Source organism: Prionailurus viverrinus, chromosome B1, assembly GCF_022837055.1.
Source record: "Prionailurus viverrinus isolate Anna chromosome B1, UM_Priviv_1.0, whole genome shotgun sequence".
In the NCBI taxonomy this organism is placed as follows: domain Eukaryota; kingdom Metazoa; phylum Chordata; class Mammalia; order Carnivora; family Felidae; genus Prionailurus; species Prionailurus viverrinus.
Genome location: NC_062564.1, coordinates 150,980,769 through 150,997,995, shown reverse-complemented (window position 1 = coordinate 150,997,995; position 17,227 = coordinate 150,980,769). Strand labels below are relative to the sequence as shown.

At 36.2% G+C, this 17,227-nt stretch overlaps 1 protein-coding gene across 3 annotated transcripts in view; it reads right to left on the bottom strand.

Annotated features, from left to right (window-relative positions):
• CENPC (centromere protein C) overlaps positions 1 to 17,227 on the bottom strand; it is an 81,155-nt gene that overhangs the window by 15,672 nt on the left and 48,256 nt on the right. For 2 of the 3 annotated variants that reach the window (XR_007151458.1, XM_047855126.1), the window contains exons 12-14: positions 14,910 to 14,992; positions 9,609 to 9,668; positions 3,618 to 3,722 (exon numbers count right to left, since the gene is read on the bottom strand). Coding sequence is in view for 2 of the 3 variants with exons in the window: in XM_047855126.1 (XP_047711082.1) it covers positions 3,618 to 3,722; positions 9,609 to 9,668; positions 14,910 to 14,992 (248 nt within the window). In the remaining variant the exon portion in view is untranslated. The remainder of the gene's footprint in view (positions 1 to 3,617; positions 3,723 to 9,608; positions 9,669 to 14,909; positions 14,993 to 17,227) is intronic. The other variant, XM_047855127.1, reaches the window with a different exon arrangement.

Below are 17,227 nucleotides of genomic sequence, written 5' to 3'. Positions count from 1 at the left end.
AACAAACTGGACAACCTGGAAGAAATGGACAAATTCCTAAGCACCCACACACTTCTAAAACTCGAACAGGAAGAAATAGAAAACTTGAACAGACCCATAATCAGCAAAGAAATTGAATCAGTTATCAAAAATCTCCCAACAAATAAGAGTCCAGGACCAGAAGACTTCCCTGGGGATCTATGAGACTTTTAGAGCACAGTTAATACCTATCCTTCTCAAGCTGTTCCAAAAAATAGAAAAGGAAGGAAAGCTTCTGAACTCATTCTATGAAGCCAGCATTACCTTGATTCCCAAACCAGACAGAGACCCCACAAAAAAGGAGTTACAGGCCAATATCCCTGATGAACATGAATGCAAAAATTCTCAACAAGATATTAGTAAATCAAATTCAACAGCACATAAAAAGAATCATTCACCATGATCAAGTGGGATTCATTCCTGGACTGCAGGGCTGGTTCAATATTCTCAAATCAATCAATGTGATACATCACATTAATAAAATAAAGGATAAGAGCCATATGATCCTGTCAATCGACGCAGAAAAAGCATCTGACAAAATTCAGCATCTTTTTTAATAAAAACCCTCAAGAACGTTGGGATAGAAGGAACATACCTAAGCATCATAAAAGTCATATATGAAAAGCCCACCACAGCTAACATCATCCTCGATGGAAAAAAACTGAGAGCTTTCCCCCTGAAATCAAGAACATGACAGGGATGTCCACTCCCACCACTCTTGTTTAACATTGTGTTGGAAGTCTTAGCATCAGCAATCAGACAACAAAATGAAATAAAAGGCATCAAAACTGGCAAAGAAGTCAAACTTTCACTTTTCCCAGACATGATACTCTGCATGGAAAACCCACAAGACTTCACCAAAAGGCTACTAGAACTGATACATAAATTCAGCAAAGTCGCAGGATATAACATCAATGTATAGAAATCAGTTGCATTTCTATACACCAATAATAAAATATCAGAAAGAGAAATCAAGAAATGATCCCATTTATAATTGTACCAAGAACCATAAAATACCTAGGAATAAACCTATCCAAAGATGTAAAAGATCTGTATGTTGAAAACTATAGAAAATTTATAAAGGGAACTGAAGAGAACACAAAGAAATGGAAAAACATTCCATGCTCATGGATTGATTAGAAGAACAAATATTGTTAAAATGTCTATCCTAGGGGCGCCTGGGTGGCTCAGTCGGTTGGGTGTCCAACTTCAGCTCAGGTCATGATCTCGCGGTCCGTGAGTTCGAACCCTGCATCAGGCTCTGGGCTGACAGCTCAGAGCCTGGAGCCTGTTTCGGATTCTGTGTCTCCCTCTCTCTCTGACCCTCCCCTGTTCATGCTCTGTCTCTCTCTATCTCAAAAATAAATAAAACGTTAAAAAAAAAATTTTTTTTTTTTTAAAAGTCTATCTACCCAAAGCTATCTACACATTCAATGCGATCCCAATCAAAATTGTACCGGCATTCTTCTCAAAGCTAGAACAAACAATCCTAAAATTTGTCTGGAACTACAAAAGATCCCGAAGAGCCAAAATAATATTGAAAAAGAAAACCAAAGCATCACAATTCCAGACTTTAGTCTCTACTACAAAGCTGTAATCATCAAGACAGCATGGTATTGACACAAAAACACACACACAGACCAATGGAATAGAATAAAAACCCAGAATTAGACCCACAAATGTATGGCCAACTAATCTTTGACAAAGCAGGAAAGAGTATCCAATGGAAAAAAGACATCTCTTTAGCAAATGGTGTTGGGAGAACTGGACAGCAACATGCAGAAGAATGAAACTAGACCACTTTCTTACACCATACACAAAAATAAACTCAAAATGGATGAAAGACCTAAATGTGAGACAGGAAACCACCAAAACCCTAGAGGAGAAAGCAAGCAACAACCTCTTTTGACCTCAGCCACAGCAGTTTCTTGCTCAACACATCTCCAAAGGTAAGGGAATTAAAAGCAAAATGAACTACTGGGACCATATCAAGATAAAAAGTTTCTGCACTGCAAAGGAAATAATCAACAAAACTAAAAGGCAACTGATGAAATGGGAAAAGATATTTGCAAATGACATATTGGAGAAAGAGTCAGTATCCAAAATCTATAAAGAACTTACAAACTCAACACCTGAAAAGCAAATAATCCAGTGAAGAAATAGGCAGAATACATGAATACACACTTTTCCGAAGAAGATATCCAGATGGCTAACAGACACATGAAAAGATGCTCAACGTCATTCATCATCAGGGAAATACAAATTAAAACCATAGAGATACCACCTCACACCGGTCAGAGTGGCTAAAATGAACAACTCAGGAAACAACAGATGCTGGCGGGATATGGAGAAATGGGAACCCTCTTGCACTGTTGGTGGGAATGCAAACTGGTACAGTCCCTCTGGAAAACAGTGTGGAGGTTCCTCAAAAAATTAAAAACAGAATTACTCTACGACCCAGCAATAGCACTACTAGGAATTTACCCAAAGGACAGGAGTGCTGATGCATAGGGGCACTTGTAACCCATTGTTTATAGCAACACTTTCAACAAAGGCAAATTATGGAAACAGCCTAAATGTCCATCAACTGATGAATGGATAAAGAAGATGTGGTTTATATATACAATGGAATACTACTTAGCAATGAGAAAGAATGAAATTATGCCATTTGCAGCAACATGGATGGAACTGGAAGGTGTTATGCTAAGTGAAGTAAATCAGTCAGAGAAAGATATTATATGTTTTCTACTCATATGTGGAACTTGAGAAACATAACAGGAGACCATGGGGGAAGGGAAGGGAAAAAAACATAGTTACAAACAGAGACTAAGGAGACAAACTTTAAGAGACTCTTAAATACAGAGAACAATCTGAGGGTTGATGGGAGAGTGGGGGAGAGGGTAAAATGGATGATGGACATCGAGGAGGGCACTTGTTGGGATTAGCACTGGATGTTGTATGTAAGTGATGAACCACAAAAAAGAAATCTACCCCAAAAAGCAAGAGCACACTGTACATACTATATGTTAGCCAATTTAACAATAAACTATATTTAAAATAAACAAATAAATAAAAAACAAAGAAAACAAAGGCCAGCAATGAAATATTTATAATAATCCACATGCAAGCTTAGCTCACTGACTTACATTTACCCATCACAGAAAGGAAATAACTTTTAGAGAACACTCATTGTACTTCCTTGCCCACTCTCTACATTATGTAGAGAAATATGATGAGAAAGTGGGATGAGAACAGTAAAGGGAAATACTTAATATCTGCCAGTCATAATTTTCTCATATTCTGATCTAGTGACTCATTTTATGCATTTAAAAACCTTGTTTAATAGTACGGAATAATAAAACTCTATAAAGCCACTCACCTCAAACTGCTACCAAATAGAGAAAAAGAAAAGCATCTCTATAGTAATCAGACAAATTTGTACTTGAATCTATTCTTGACTCATTTTTGAAGGATGATGATAAAATGAGGTAATCTGAGTAAATATTAAGATAGTGCTTGAAACGTAATATATATAAACAAACTGTGGCTATCCTCATTATTTTTTATTGTCAGATATTAAAGTGTAAATTGGAATTTACCTGATGGCCTTCCATGATAATCTATTCGCTCTCCTCGCCAATATTCCAAAGGTTTCAATCGTGTTCTCTTGGTCCTGCGAACATCTGGTGTGTTGGAAGGCAATACTGTAAAAAAATATTAAACAAAAATGTATACATATAAATGTTTAGTTGTATGGTACTTTGTAGTGGAAAAATTGATATTACCCTATGGAACACTATTGTTTCTAGACAAACCAATAGAAAAACAAAATTTTACAATATATTTGTGTTAGTAATTAAAGAAATGCCAATGTAACAATAAACTAAAAAATTGGCAAAGATTAAAAAACTTAACACTCAGAGTGAATGATGTTAAAGAGGCACAGAAGTAAATACACTGTAGGTGGAAATGTAAACAGATTAAGGATAAATTAGCAATAACTATTATAATAATCTTTGATTCAGAATTTAATTTATAGAAAAGGAGTTTGCAAAAATATTCACAATAAGAGCCAAAGCTAGAGGTGGCCCAAAATGGTGGCATAGGGAAGACCCTCAATTCCCATTCTCATGGACACACCTAGATATAGAGCGATTCCTCCTGAAGAACTGAGAGCTGACTGAACAGGTTCTGCTCAACAAAGGACAGAGGGACACGGAGAGAAAGGAGAGACAACACACAGTAACATCAGAAACCCTACCCTGATACTGTGACCTGCAAAAGGAATGGATGTCACTGAGAAATGCAGATTCACCTGCTCTGAGGCACAAAAACAAAAGAAAACAAAACGATACAAAACAATGTAAAACAAACAAAACAGTGGTTTAAAGGGTACTGGACCCGGGGCGCCTGGGTGGCGCAGTCGGTTAAGCGTCCGACTTCAGCCAGGTCACGATCTCGCGGTCTGCGAGTTCGAGCCCCGCGTCAGGCTCTGGGCGGATGGCTCGGAGCCTGGAGCCTGTTTCCGATTCTGTGTCTCCCTCTCTCTCTGCCCCTCCCCCGTTCATGCTCTGTCTCTCTCTGTCCCAAAAATAAATAAAAAACGTTGAAAAAAAAAAATTTAAAAAAAAAAAAAAAATAAAGGGTACTGGACCCAAACTGAAGGAAATTCATTTACTAACCCTACAGCATCTGCCAAAAAGTGGTGGAGCTGCCAGAACTCTCTCCAGATCAGAGGTGCTGGCAAGCACTATTGCTTATGTTCTTCCACCTTGATAACACAGATGGGATCAGAATTTGGGTGCTCTAGCTAGTCTGCTAGGGTTGCTAGACAGCCCCAGGACCCTAGCTCCAGCTATCCTCACAGGGTAGCACGCCATCCCTGCACCCTAGCTCCAGCCATCCAACCAAGACAGTGCTGGCATGAAGCACCCAGGGACCCCCTCCATCCTACCCTTGCTCCAGCTCCAGCCATCATGCCAAGGTGACCCCAGCCCAAGCACAGTCCAGGTCCAGCCATCCCACCGGGGCAGCCTCGACATGAAATGCCCCAGAACCCCCAGCCCATGCTCACTCTGGCTCCAGCTGGCCAGGCAAAGCTGCCAAGCACACACAGTCTATACAGGTGATATTCCTACAAAAGTCCACTTCTTCAAGACCAAGAGAAGAAGCTGTTCTAATTCAGAGAAACAAATAGAACATTAGACAAAATAAGGAGACAGAAAAATATGTTGCAAACGAAAGAGCAAGATAAACCACACCAAAAAAAAAAAAAAAAAAAAAAAAAAATCTAAAGGAAATAAAAAGGAACAATCCACCTGGGGCACCTGGGTGGCTCAGTTGGTTAAATGTCCAACTTCAGCTCAAGTCAAGATCTCGTGATTCGTGGGTTCAGGCCCCGCATCAGGTTCTGTGCTGACAGCTCAGAGCCTGGAGCCTGCTTCTGATTCTGTGTCTCCCTCTCTCTCTCTCTCTGTCCCTCTCCTGCTTGTGCACTCTCTCTCTCAAAAATAAATAAACTTAAATATATATATATATATGTATCACTATACATTAACCGAAACTAAATAAATATTTTTTAAAAGCAGTAGAAAAAAAAGCAGTATCAATAAACTGAAACTCTTATAAATAATCATTACAACTTTTAAAATACTTTGGTTGTTACAGTTTATCATAACCATCTATCTGGCTTTCTGTTAGAAGTATTTCTTCCGAATTCTCAAGAGCTAAGTTTTGGAGTCAAACTTACATACTAACTATACCATGAACCAGTTGAGAAATATCACAGAAGCTAAAGTCATTCAACCTCTGTGGTTTTTTCCATCTGTCTAATAAGGATAAATAATAGAAACCACCTCATGGAGTTTTGTGAGATATAAATTAATATAATGCTGTAAAATGCCTGATATATAGCAATTCATTAAAGAGTAACTATTACTGTTTTTTTCATTCATTCATTCATTACACCCAACACGGGGCTCAAACTCATGACCTCAAGATCAAGAGTCACATGCTCTTCCAACTCAGCCAACCAGGCAACCTTCTATTACTTTTTTTTTTTAATGGGCAAAGCTATATAGTCAAGAATGCTCATGGTAGTACTATTCATAGTTAGAAAACAAAAACCAGTTTGAACACCATCTAAATGCTCCACAGTAGGAAATTTGTAAATCGAGGTAGTTATGTGTGCATGTTTGTATACATAAATCCACTCATTTTATCTGAACAATGCAAAGTTCTATATACTAAACTCACTTTATTGGCTATATAATTAAATTCCTATGCTCTTACTTACTGTTTGTTAGAAATTTCCAATTCTGAAAGTAGTTTATTAAAATTTCCCAGTCTAACTGTACTGTTTAAATAAAAATCTTGCTTTTTCTTTTTTTCTTTATACATTTTAGTTGGTAGGTTGTTTGGTACATAAGAGTTTGTGATTTTTCTTTCTATTTCATTAATTCTTTATTTTATCACTAATGCCCTTCTTTATTCTGTTCAGCACTTGTATTTTAACCTTAAATTCCACTTTGCCTAATACTAAAATTACACTATTTTCTTTATATTACACTAGCCCACTTAATTTTTTGACAATCTTTTATTTTAAAACCTGTTTTAAGTGTTTCTTATAAACATATAAGTCAATTTGTACTATTCAACCAAATCTGAGAGTCCCTACATGAGAGGAATTCAATCCACTTACACTTATTTAGTATAACAACTAACTTGTTTCCTTTTATTCCTTCCATCTTACTTTACACTTACTAGTTATATCAGTGCTTCTTCTTTCTCATTTTTATTGGTTCCAACAAATGCCCATTTCTTTTTCCTCTCTTCCCTTGGTCATTTCAAAGTTCTACTGTGATTTTTCGCTCTAATATTGGTCACCTTCCCATTCCTGACACTCAAAAGTCAAACTCTCATTTCTCCGTGATTATACTTAAAACATTATATAACCCTTACCAAGATACACTCTCCTCTCCTTTTTCTCATTCAGTAAAATAAAACTTTTAGACTACTTTTATTTTTTTTAATTTTTTTTATGTTTATTTATTTTTGAGACAGAGCATGAGTGGGGGAGGGCCAGAGAGGTGGAGACACAGAATCCGAAGCAGGCTCCAAGCCATCAGCACAGAGCCCGATGCGGAGCTCGAACTCACAAACCACGAGATCATGATCTAAGCCGAAGCCGGACGCTCAACTGACTGAGCCACCCAGGCACCCCTAGACTACTTTTTATACCACTCTTCTGCCACTACTCTCTTCCCTACCATACTAAGTTGTATTAATATAGTCTGGATTTCAAGGTACTATTACAAAAATCATTATTTAGCACTTATAAATCCCCATTCACATTAGCATTAGTTACTAATCACACCCCAAGGTAATCAGCAATGATTCACATCCTTGTGTAATAATCCTCTCCCCTAAGATGTATGTGTGAACTGTGACTTTCTTCTCATTTGGAGAGTATGGCGATAGTAATAGTAACAATATATAATCCTGTGATTACATCATGATTTTATATACACACACACACACACACACACACACATACACACACACACACACACGACAATATATAGGATATTATACATTTAAGACACCATTTAGCAGAAGCAGAGAGAAATTCTTCCTTGCTGGCTCTGAAGAACCAAGGTGCCACACTGTGAAGGGGCGTCTGGAAAGGGTCATGTGGCAAGGAACTGCAAGTACCCTTTAGAAGCTGAAAAGTAATGGCCCATGGCTGACAGCTAGCAAGAAAACAGGAACCTCCGTCCCACAATTTCAGGGAACTGAATTCTAACAACCACATTAGCTTTGAAGAGGACCTCAGATGACACCATAGCCCAGGATGATACTTCGGATTGCAGCCTATGAGACCCTTGAACAGAGGACCCAGCTAATCTGTGCCTGGGCTTCTGACCCACAGAAAATATGGATAATAAATAAATGTGTGTTGTCTAAGCCACTAAATTTATGGTAATTTAGTACATACCAACAGAAAACGAATACACATTATTTAAATTTAACCACATATATTACAAGAACTATTCCTCATCACTGTTTCCTCTCTTGGACTCCATTCTGATTTATCTACTTGTTTAGAATACCTCATATGAGTATTCTGCCTGGAGGATTTAGAGTAAACTCAATCTTTGCATTATCTGCAAAGTAAATTCACTTATCAGTAAGAAAAATATGTTGGCCAGATATAAGATTATTGGATTATAATACATCTCTAGGCTACAGATGTTATTTTATTCTTCCAATGTTACACAGATAAGCAGTGCTAGTCATTTTTTCTCCTTTATCTGTAACCTTTTCATTCTAAAAGCTTCCCTATATTCTTGAAATTTAGGACTTTTATTCACTGATGACTAGAAGTATATCTTTTTGAAGGATTTTGACTAAAAGTTGGCAAACTCATTCAAATTACAGATAGGAGCCAATCTTTAATCCAGGGGTTTTCTTTAACATATTACTAGTAATTCTCTCTCCTCCATCTGTTTCTCTTTTCTGTAAACCCTATTCTTTGCAAGTTTTCTCAACTGTCTCCATGTTATTTCCATTGCATACCTTTTTTCCCCTCATGATTTCCATCTTTCTATATTTCATCTCTGAGGAATTTCTTCCATGTCAACATCAGCTACTAATTCAGCTCTCAGTAACAGTGACCATCTTTATTTTCACTTCATCTACCAACTTTTTAAATTGAAAAAATAGGGTTTTTCAATACCAGAAAGTTTTCTATGCTGTAAATGAATCTTTCTTTTATTGTTAAAATTGTTATCTACTGCAAAAATTCTAGCTCACCAGTAGCTGACTACTGTTTTTAGGCATAATGCTTGATTTTCCTCTCTTTGGTTGATAAAGCCCCTGCTGAGGAACATTTTTATTTCTCTTTGCCTACTCTTGACTAGTTAGCAATCCACTTCAAGACAAGCATTAAGCACTAAGAGTCTCTCTTCATTGGGCCCAAAATACTGACAAGATGTGAGTTTGTGGTTGAAGCAATCCAAGGAAGTTTCTCTTCCAGTGAGTGGTTCTCTTCAGGTAAAAGTGCAGGGGCACTCCCAACCTCAAGCACAGAGAGAAACATACAAGGGCACTCCAATCCTACAAAGGTGAGAGGTCCCATGAATCTTGACTGGCAAATATCTCTTTGGAAAGCACAGAGTTTTAATCCTCCATGAACTCTCCATGGGTTCCTCAGCTCCCATCTTTGCCTATTTATTCCAGTTACGGCTTTGTTTACAAGTCAACTGGATAAAAACAGGAGTTGTCAGGGATGTCATCTACCTAGCAGTTCTATTTTACAGATTCTCTGCCCTAGCTTTTAGCCTAGGTGAAATCATGCTTCTTACTATTACTATGTAAAAAAAGAGTGAGAGGGATAAAGGATTTATTAAGTGAACAATAAAGAAAATCATTGGCCGGAGATGAGTTATTGTAAAATTCATGAAAACTAAACACTTGGTTTTAATTTATCTGTTAATTAATCCAAATACTTCCCCCTGCTTCAGAAAAATTAAGTCCTACTTAGTAACAGAGATTTTATCATATGAAGATATTAAAAGAAATAATCTTACCTAACTTGTGATGTATTTTATTCACTGATAGTACTCTAGATATTTTTACTCCTGAGTCACCTGCAAAATGCAAATGATAATATCATGAATAATACTGTTAATTCCATGTTGAATTAAAGTGTATTAGTTGGTCAATTTCAATATTAAATAAATATTAATTACATCAATCGATTAAATCAATATTAAAGAAATTTTAACCTGACAATACATTTTATTACTTCTTTTACTTTCTACTGCCAAGGAATAAAGACTAATGAAACATTTCTCTAGATTTTGCTATAATGTATATGTCTAAGGAGCCTAATAGTTAAAGATAACAGAAAAGCAGGCTTCTATGGCTTCTGGACTTCAGGTGAAATAAGCTACTTGGTAGATAAAAATGCAGGGTGTAATAATGAACAATTAATATGCTAATAATGTAACGCATGATCTCCGAATTTCTAAAATAGTGCAAGTATACTAAATTATCAGTGCTCTAATTAGGTCAGAGTTTTCAACTTCAGTGTCATAAATAGCATCCAAATATAGCTGCCATCAATTCTTTGTCTTCCTATACATGAATGCTGTTCTTTATCAAGAGGCAGAGTCCAATGCCCTTTTCTTTGAATCTCTGCTAACCTGTGACTTGCTTGACTAACAGAACACGTAAGAAATGACATTCTGGGACTTCAAAGGCTAAGTCCTAAGAAGATAGCAGGTTTCACCTGGGTCTCTTGGAACTTCATTATGGAAAAAGGCGGACACCATATATGACATCTGACCACTCCAAGACTGCCATGCTGTGAGGAAACCCAAGCTAACCACATGGAAAGGCCATGTGGAGGAAAAAAGAAATACTTGGTCAGCCCCCACCCACCTTGTTCCAGCCACCCCAGCTAAGTGCTATATATATAAGTGAAAAACTCACCCTGGACTTCCAACTCAATTTAGCTTTCAAATGAATGACTCCAGCCACAGCAGTTTGCATTTAACTATGAATGCATGATATGGCCCAAGAGAGAACTGCCTAATTAAGCCAAATAAACCCACAGAACCATGAGAGATCAATCAATTACTATTTTAAGCCACTAAGTTTTAGGTGTTTATTATGCAGCAACATGTAACTGGAACACTTAATGCCCATTAATGATCTAAAATTTTTGATACAATTTCACATGTCATATATATTTCCTGAAAAGTAAGTCTAAGCTTTCATTATATTTTCAAATAAGTCCATGATAGCAAAAGATGGTTAAAAATGACTGAATTAGATATTTCATAAAATTGCTGGCTTAGAGGAAACTTTAGTGAGCATAAAATCTAATTTCCCTGTCCAGAACAGGCGTATCTATAGAGAGCTATGGAAATCAAAGTAGCAGTGCCTGAAAAGACATGAATAGACACTTCTCCAAGGAACACATCCAGATGGCCAACTGACACATGAAAAAACGCTCAACATCACTCATCGTCAGGGAAATACAAATCAAAACCATGATGAGATACCACCTCACACCAGTCAGAATGGCTAACATTAACAACTCAGGCAACAACAGATGTTGGCGAGGATGCGGAGAAAGAGGATCTCTTTTGCCTTGTTGGTGGCAATGCAAGCTAGTGCAGCCACTCTGGAAAACAGTATGGAGGTTCCTCAAAAAACTAAAAATAGAACTACCCTATGACTCAGCAATTGCACTACTAGGTATTTATCCATGGGATACAGGTGTGCTGTTTTGAAGGGACACATGCACCACCATGTTTATAGCAGCACTATCAACAATAGCCGAAGTATGGAAAGAGCCCAAATGTCCACTGACAGATGACTGGATAAAGAAGAGGTGGTATATATATCAATGGAGAATTACTCAGCAATCATAAAAGAATGAAATCTTGCCATTTGCAACTACATGGATGGAACTGGATGGTATTATTGTAAGCGAAATTAGTCAGAGAAAGACAAATATTGTATGACTTCACTCACATGAGGACTTTATGATACAAAACAGATGAACATAAGGAAAGGGAAGCAAAAATAATATAAAAACAGGGAGGGCTACAAAACATAAGAGACTCTTAAATATGGAGAACAAACAGGGTTACTGGAGGCATTGTGGGAAGGGGGATGGCCTATATGGGTAAGGGGCATTAAGGGCATCTACTCCTGAAATCATTGTTGCAGTATATGCTAACTTGGAGGTAAATTTTAAAAAATAATTAATTAATTAATTAATTAATTAAAAATACAAAAAAGTAAAAGTTTAAAAAAAGAAAGAAACCTAATAAGCGTGGAGTTTGAGGAAAACAAGGTTTCCTACAAAGAAAACAAGAAATAAGTCTGCCTTTAAATTTCTACTCACACATTAGCTATCGTGAAGACAAAGACCAATAGCCAGCTAGTTTAAAGGAAAATAGATTATGATTCAAGGTTATTTTTACTCTTCAACTGGTTGTAAAAAAAATAAATTCCTGAGTTCTTCTTAGCATATATGAGCATGCCTACCAACCTTATAAAGAAGAAGTCTATCTGTTCTCACAGCAGGTACAAATGTGTTAAACATTTATTAAAAGAAAAAATACTGACAGAGAAAGTTAAAAATTCAATCATGTACTGTTTTTAAACCACTTTATTTTAGTTCTGTAGTAAAGGTTAAGTAAACGTATGAACAAAAATGTAAGAACAAACCAAAAGAAAGCAAGGGTCACAATATTACTATTAGACAAAACAGACTACAAGGTAAAAGCATTGTAACAGGATCAAGATGATAAATCTGACCAAAGCAGGTACATTCCATATAAAGGCTTATATGCTCAGCAACAGCAGTGAAATGTATAGAGCAAACACTGCAGGAAACAGATGGAAGAAAAAAAGCATACAACTACAGTGGAAACACTTTACTTCAACTCTAGCAGCCCTCAGCAGATTTCAGAAATTACAAGCAAGTCTATAAAGGATCAAAATAACACCTAACGTAACATGTTCAATTCTAAGATCCTGTTCTTTTCCCCCAAATCTGCTTCTTCCCTAGTAGTCTCCAAATCAAGTAGTGACAACACCATTCTTTCAGGTGCTCAGGCCAAAAGCCTTAAAGATGTCCCTGACATCTCTCTCTTCCCATAGCCCCATCCATCAGGAAATCCTGTTGATTCTATCTACAAAAATATTCAAAATCCTACTACTGCTCTCCACCTTTCACTGCCATCACCCTAGTCTAAGCAACCTATCATTGAGATTATGAATGTCTCATCAATCAGTCTCCCTGCTTCCAACTTTACATGAGCCCCTCAAACTCACGAGTCCCTCCCTAACACAGCAGACACAGTAATTCTGTTTATAGGTCCGTCATGTCTCTCTGCTCAAAACCTCCCAATGCCTCCATCTCTCTTAGGAGTAGCCAAAAATCCTTAAAATAGCCTTTAACATCCTATGTGATCTTTCATTCTTGTTGTCTCTGTGACATCATTTCCCATCACTCTCCCTCTCTTACTCTGATTTACCCAATCTCCTTGGTGTTCACCACCAGACTCATTACCGCATCAAAACATCTTCCCTCTACCTGGGGCATTATTTCCTCATACAGCTGCATTCTCTGCTTTCTCATCTTTTTCATATTTTGCTCAAATGATCATTTCCTCAGTGAGGCCTTTTCTGCTCATCTACCTAAAAATGTAACCACCATATCCCACCCAAAAATCTGTTTTATTTTTCTACTCTCAACATCCAACAAATCATTAAGTTTTGCTTTTTATTGCTTCTTTCCTGGTACCCCAGAAAGTAAGCTCCAGGTGGACAGTAGTTTTTCTCAGTTTGGTTCTCTACCACATCCCTAGCCCCTAAAAGAATACATAGCAAGTGTCCCATAATATTCTGTAAATATTTAAGATTTCTGTAGTCAAAATATATTCAAAAATTTACACATACTTACATTATTAACAAAATAAAAAGATATATATTTGTAAATCCATACATGCATACACAAAAAAGTAATATTCTCTTCTTTTTCAAGTACCCATGAGAGAACTATAAAATTCTTTCATGAATTTTATGTGTTCTAAGCATACTATACAGAATGCAAAGAAAACCTTAATTCAAAGAATAAATAATAAAAGCCAAAGTTCCCTAGAACAATGAAATGAAACTAGAAATTATTAACAAAGAACAAAACATTTTAGAATAACAGCCAACATTATGTATTTAATATAGACCAGATATTAAACTAAACAAGAAAGCTATGGGATTGGAAATGATATCACCATTTTACAGATAAGAAGGCTGAGTTATTAACACTGAAATTTTTTTACTCAAGATAGCATAGTAAGTAATACAAAATTCAGCTCAACCTGAGCTGAATTCAACTGTAGGTTCCTGGCTCTGAAGACCAACCTCTTGACTAATATATTCTTAAAAAAAAACCTCCTGGGTCAAAGAAAAAGGTGTACTACAATAAGAACATGACATTTAAAATTAAGCCACTACAATAAGAACATGACAAATAAAATTAAGCCAAAACTAAACTTAGGAAAATTCACTGTTTTTTATTTTTTATAAAATAAAAAGTAGAAAAATAAATACAGAAAGCATTCAACTTAGAGGAGAAAAATAATAAAATAAATGTAAACACAGGGAGAAAAAAAACTATTTAAAAGGAAAAAGAAAGAGGGTGCCTGACTGTGTCAGGTGGCAGAGCATCTCTTGAACTAGAGGTTGTAGGTTTAAGTCCCACATTGGGTATAGAGATTACTTAAAAATACAATCTTTTTAAAAAAATTCCACCTTTCTAGCATTTGAAAAGGAAATTAAAAAGAAAAAGAATTAAGTGAATTAGGAAAGGAAAAATAGTATAACAGATTATATTTCAAGCATACATTCTTTAGAAGCATAAAATATTACAAAATTATTAACAGGCATTTTAAAAACTTTATTCTGGAAAGTTTCAAACACATTCAAAAAAAGAAAAAATGGTATAATGAAACTGATACACCCACTATACAGCTTCAGTAATCAATACATGGCTGATCTTGCTTCATTTATACCCTTTCAGCTTAACATTTTTAAATATTAGAACAGATATTTTAAGTATCAATTATTTAATTATGTTCTACCTCAAAGAAAGGACTGTCATTGTGTCATTCTTTCTCTTTCTCTCCCTCCCTCTATCACCTAGGTGTAAGGTCTTACAAATCTCTAAACATATAGTAAGGCTCTTAAAAAGTAAGTACTCAATACACATTTGCCATTGGTGATAATTTAAATAAAATATGGCACACCGTACTCTGTATGCATAAAGCCACAAATATCAAGAGAGTAGACAATAAATAATAACTTACCTGAACTTTCCTGAAATTCCTTATCATCCACATCAGAATTACTCTTTTCAGATGATAAATAATTCTTGAGCCTGAAAGGTCCACTTTAACATAAAAAAGTAAACCATAAAATTTGTGCCTTTATAATACATATATCTAGTTATCTGCCTTAATGGACATTTTTCTCCTAAAACTGCCAAACATTCCTTTCTTATAAAACCAACAGTGATTTATAGTTGGCCAAGAATATACTTACATGCTGCATAAAACAAAGAATCTATAATTTAATCCTGTAACTGTCAGGATAAAAACTGAATTTTATAACCTTTTAAACTAACTCATGTAATAGTTACAAACAGAGAGGAAGGGAGATAAACCATAAGAGACCCTTAAATACAGAGAACAAACTGAGGGTTGATGGGGGGGACCCAGGGGAGAGGGGAAAATGGGTGATAGGCATTGAGGAGGGCACTGGTTGGGATGAGCACTGGATGTTATATGTAAGCGATGGAATCATGGGAATCTACCCCCAACACCAAGAGCACACTGTATACACTGTATGTTAGCCAACTTGATAATAAATTATATTAAATAAATAAATAAAATTTTCTAGCAGCCACATTAAAATAAATAAATAAATAAATAAATAAATAAATAAATAAATAAATAAATAAAAACTCATGGATCAGTTAATAAATTTTTAGTCAACTCAACACCTCTTGATAAAAATCAAATTTTAAAAAGTAAAATTAGAAATCAATCAGCTTATGGAATGCAAGCTGGTGCAGCCACTCTGGAAAACAGTATGGAGGTTCCTCAAAAAACTAAAAATAGAACTACCCTGCGACCCAACAACTGAACTACTAGGCATTTACCCACGGGATACAGGTGTGCTGTTTCAAAGGGACACATGCACCCCCATGTTTATAGCAGCACTATCAACAATAGCCAAAGTATGGAAAGAGCCCAAATGTCCATCGATGGATGAATGGATAAAGAAGATGTGGTATATATATATATATATATATATATATATATATACACAATGGAGTATTAGTTGGCAATCAAAAAGAATGAAATCTTGCCATTTGCAACTACGTGGATGGAACTGGAGGGTATCATGCTAAGTGAAATTAGTCAGAGAAAGACAAATATATGACTTCACTCATATGAGGACTTTAAGAGACAAAACAGATGAACATAAGGAAAGGGAAACAAAAATAATATAAAAACAGGGAGGGGGATAAAACAGAAGAGACTCATAAATATGGAGAACAAAATGAGGGTTACGGGAGGGGTTGTGGAAGGGGGGGATGGGCTAAACGGGTAAGGGGCACTAAAAAATCTACTCCTGGAATCATTGCTGCACTATATGCTAACTAATTTGGATGGAAATTTAAAAAATAAAAAACAAGTTAATAAAAAAAAGACAAAAAAATTTAAAAAATAAATAAAATATAAAAATGAAAATCACATATACTTTTGGAGTATATATTTAGTGACTAGGAGAATGGAATTGTTTAGGGGGAAATTTTTTTTCTTAATTAGGTTCCAAGACAGTGTTCATTAACAAAATCAATTGCAGAACTTCCTCTGTTAATACTGATCTGATTAAATTTTATGTCATTTTCAAATGTGTCTTTTCTCATAAATACTGCTAAATTCTATTAAAAATGTTTTAAACACAAACCCACAAATTCTTTTTTTAAATTTTTTTTTTTTCAACGTTTATTTATTTTTGGGACAGAGAGCGACAGAGCATGAACGGGGGAGGGGCAGAGAGAGAGGGAGACACAGAATCGGAAACAGGCTCCAGGCTCTGAGCCATCAGCCCAGAGCCCGACACGGGGCTCGAACTCACGGACCGCGAGATCGTGACCTGGCTGAAGTCGGACGCTTAACCGACTGCGCCACCCAGACGCCCCATAAACCCACAAATTCTTAAATACTTGTTTTTTAGGAGAGAGAGTTTTCCCCTTTTCCCTGAATGTGGTCTGAATTTAATGACTTGTTTCTAACAAACAGAATAAAGTGGAAGTGAAAGTGTGCAACTCCAGAGCCTAGGTCATTAAAAGGCACTGTGACTTTCATCATGGTCACACTTTCTCTTGGATCACTTGCTTGATTGGAAGCCAGCTGCCATATTGAACAGCCCCATGGAGAGGGCCACATGCCAAGGAAGGCCTATAGTTAACAACCATGGGAGCAAACTACCTTGTAAGATCCTTCAGTTACAATCAAGCCTTCAAAGGACTGCAAACCTGACAGATATTTTGAATGCTACATCTCATAAGAATCCCTAAGAGAGAACTAGTCAGCTAAGGCTCTTCTCCCAGACT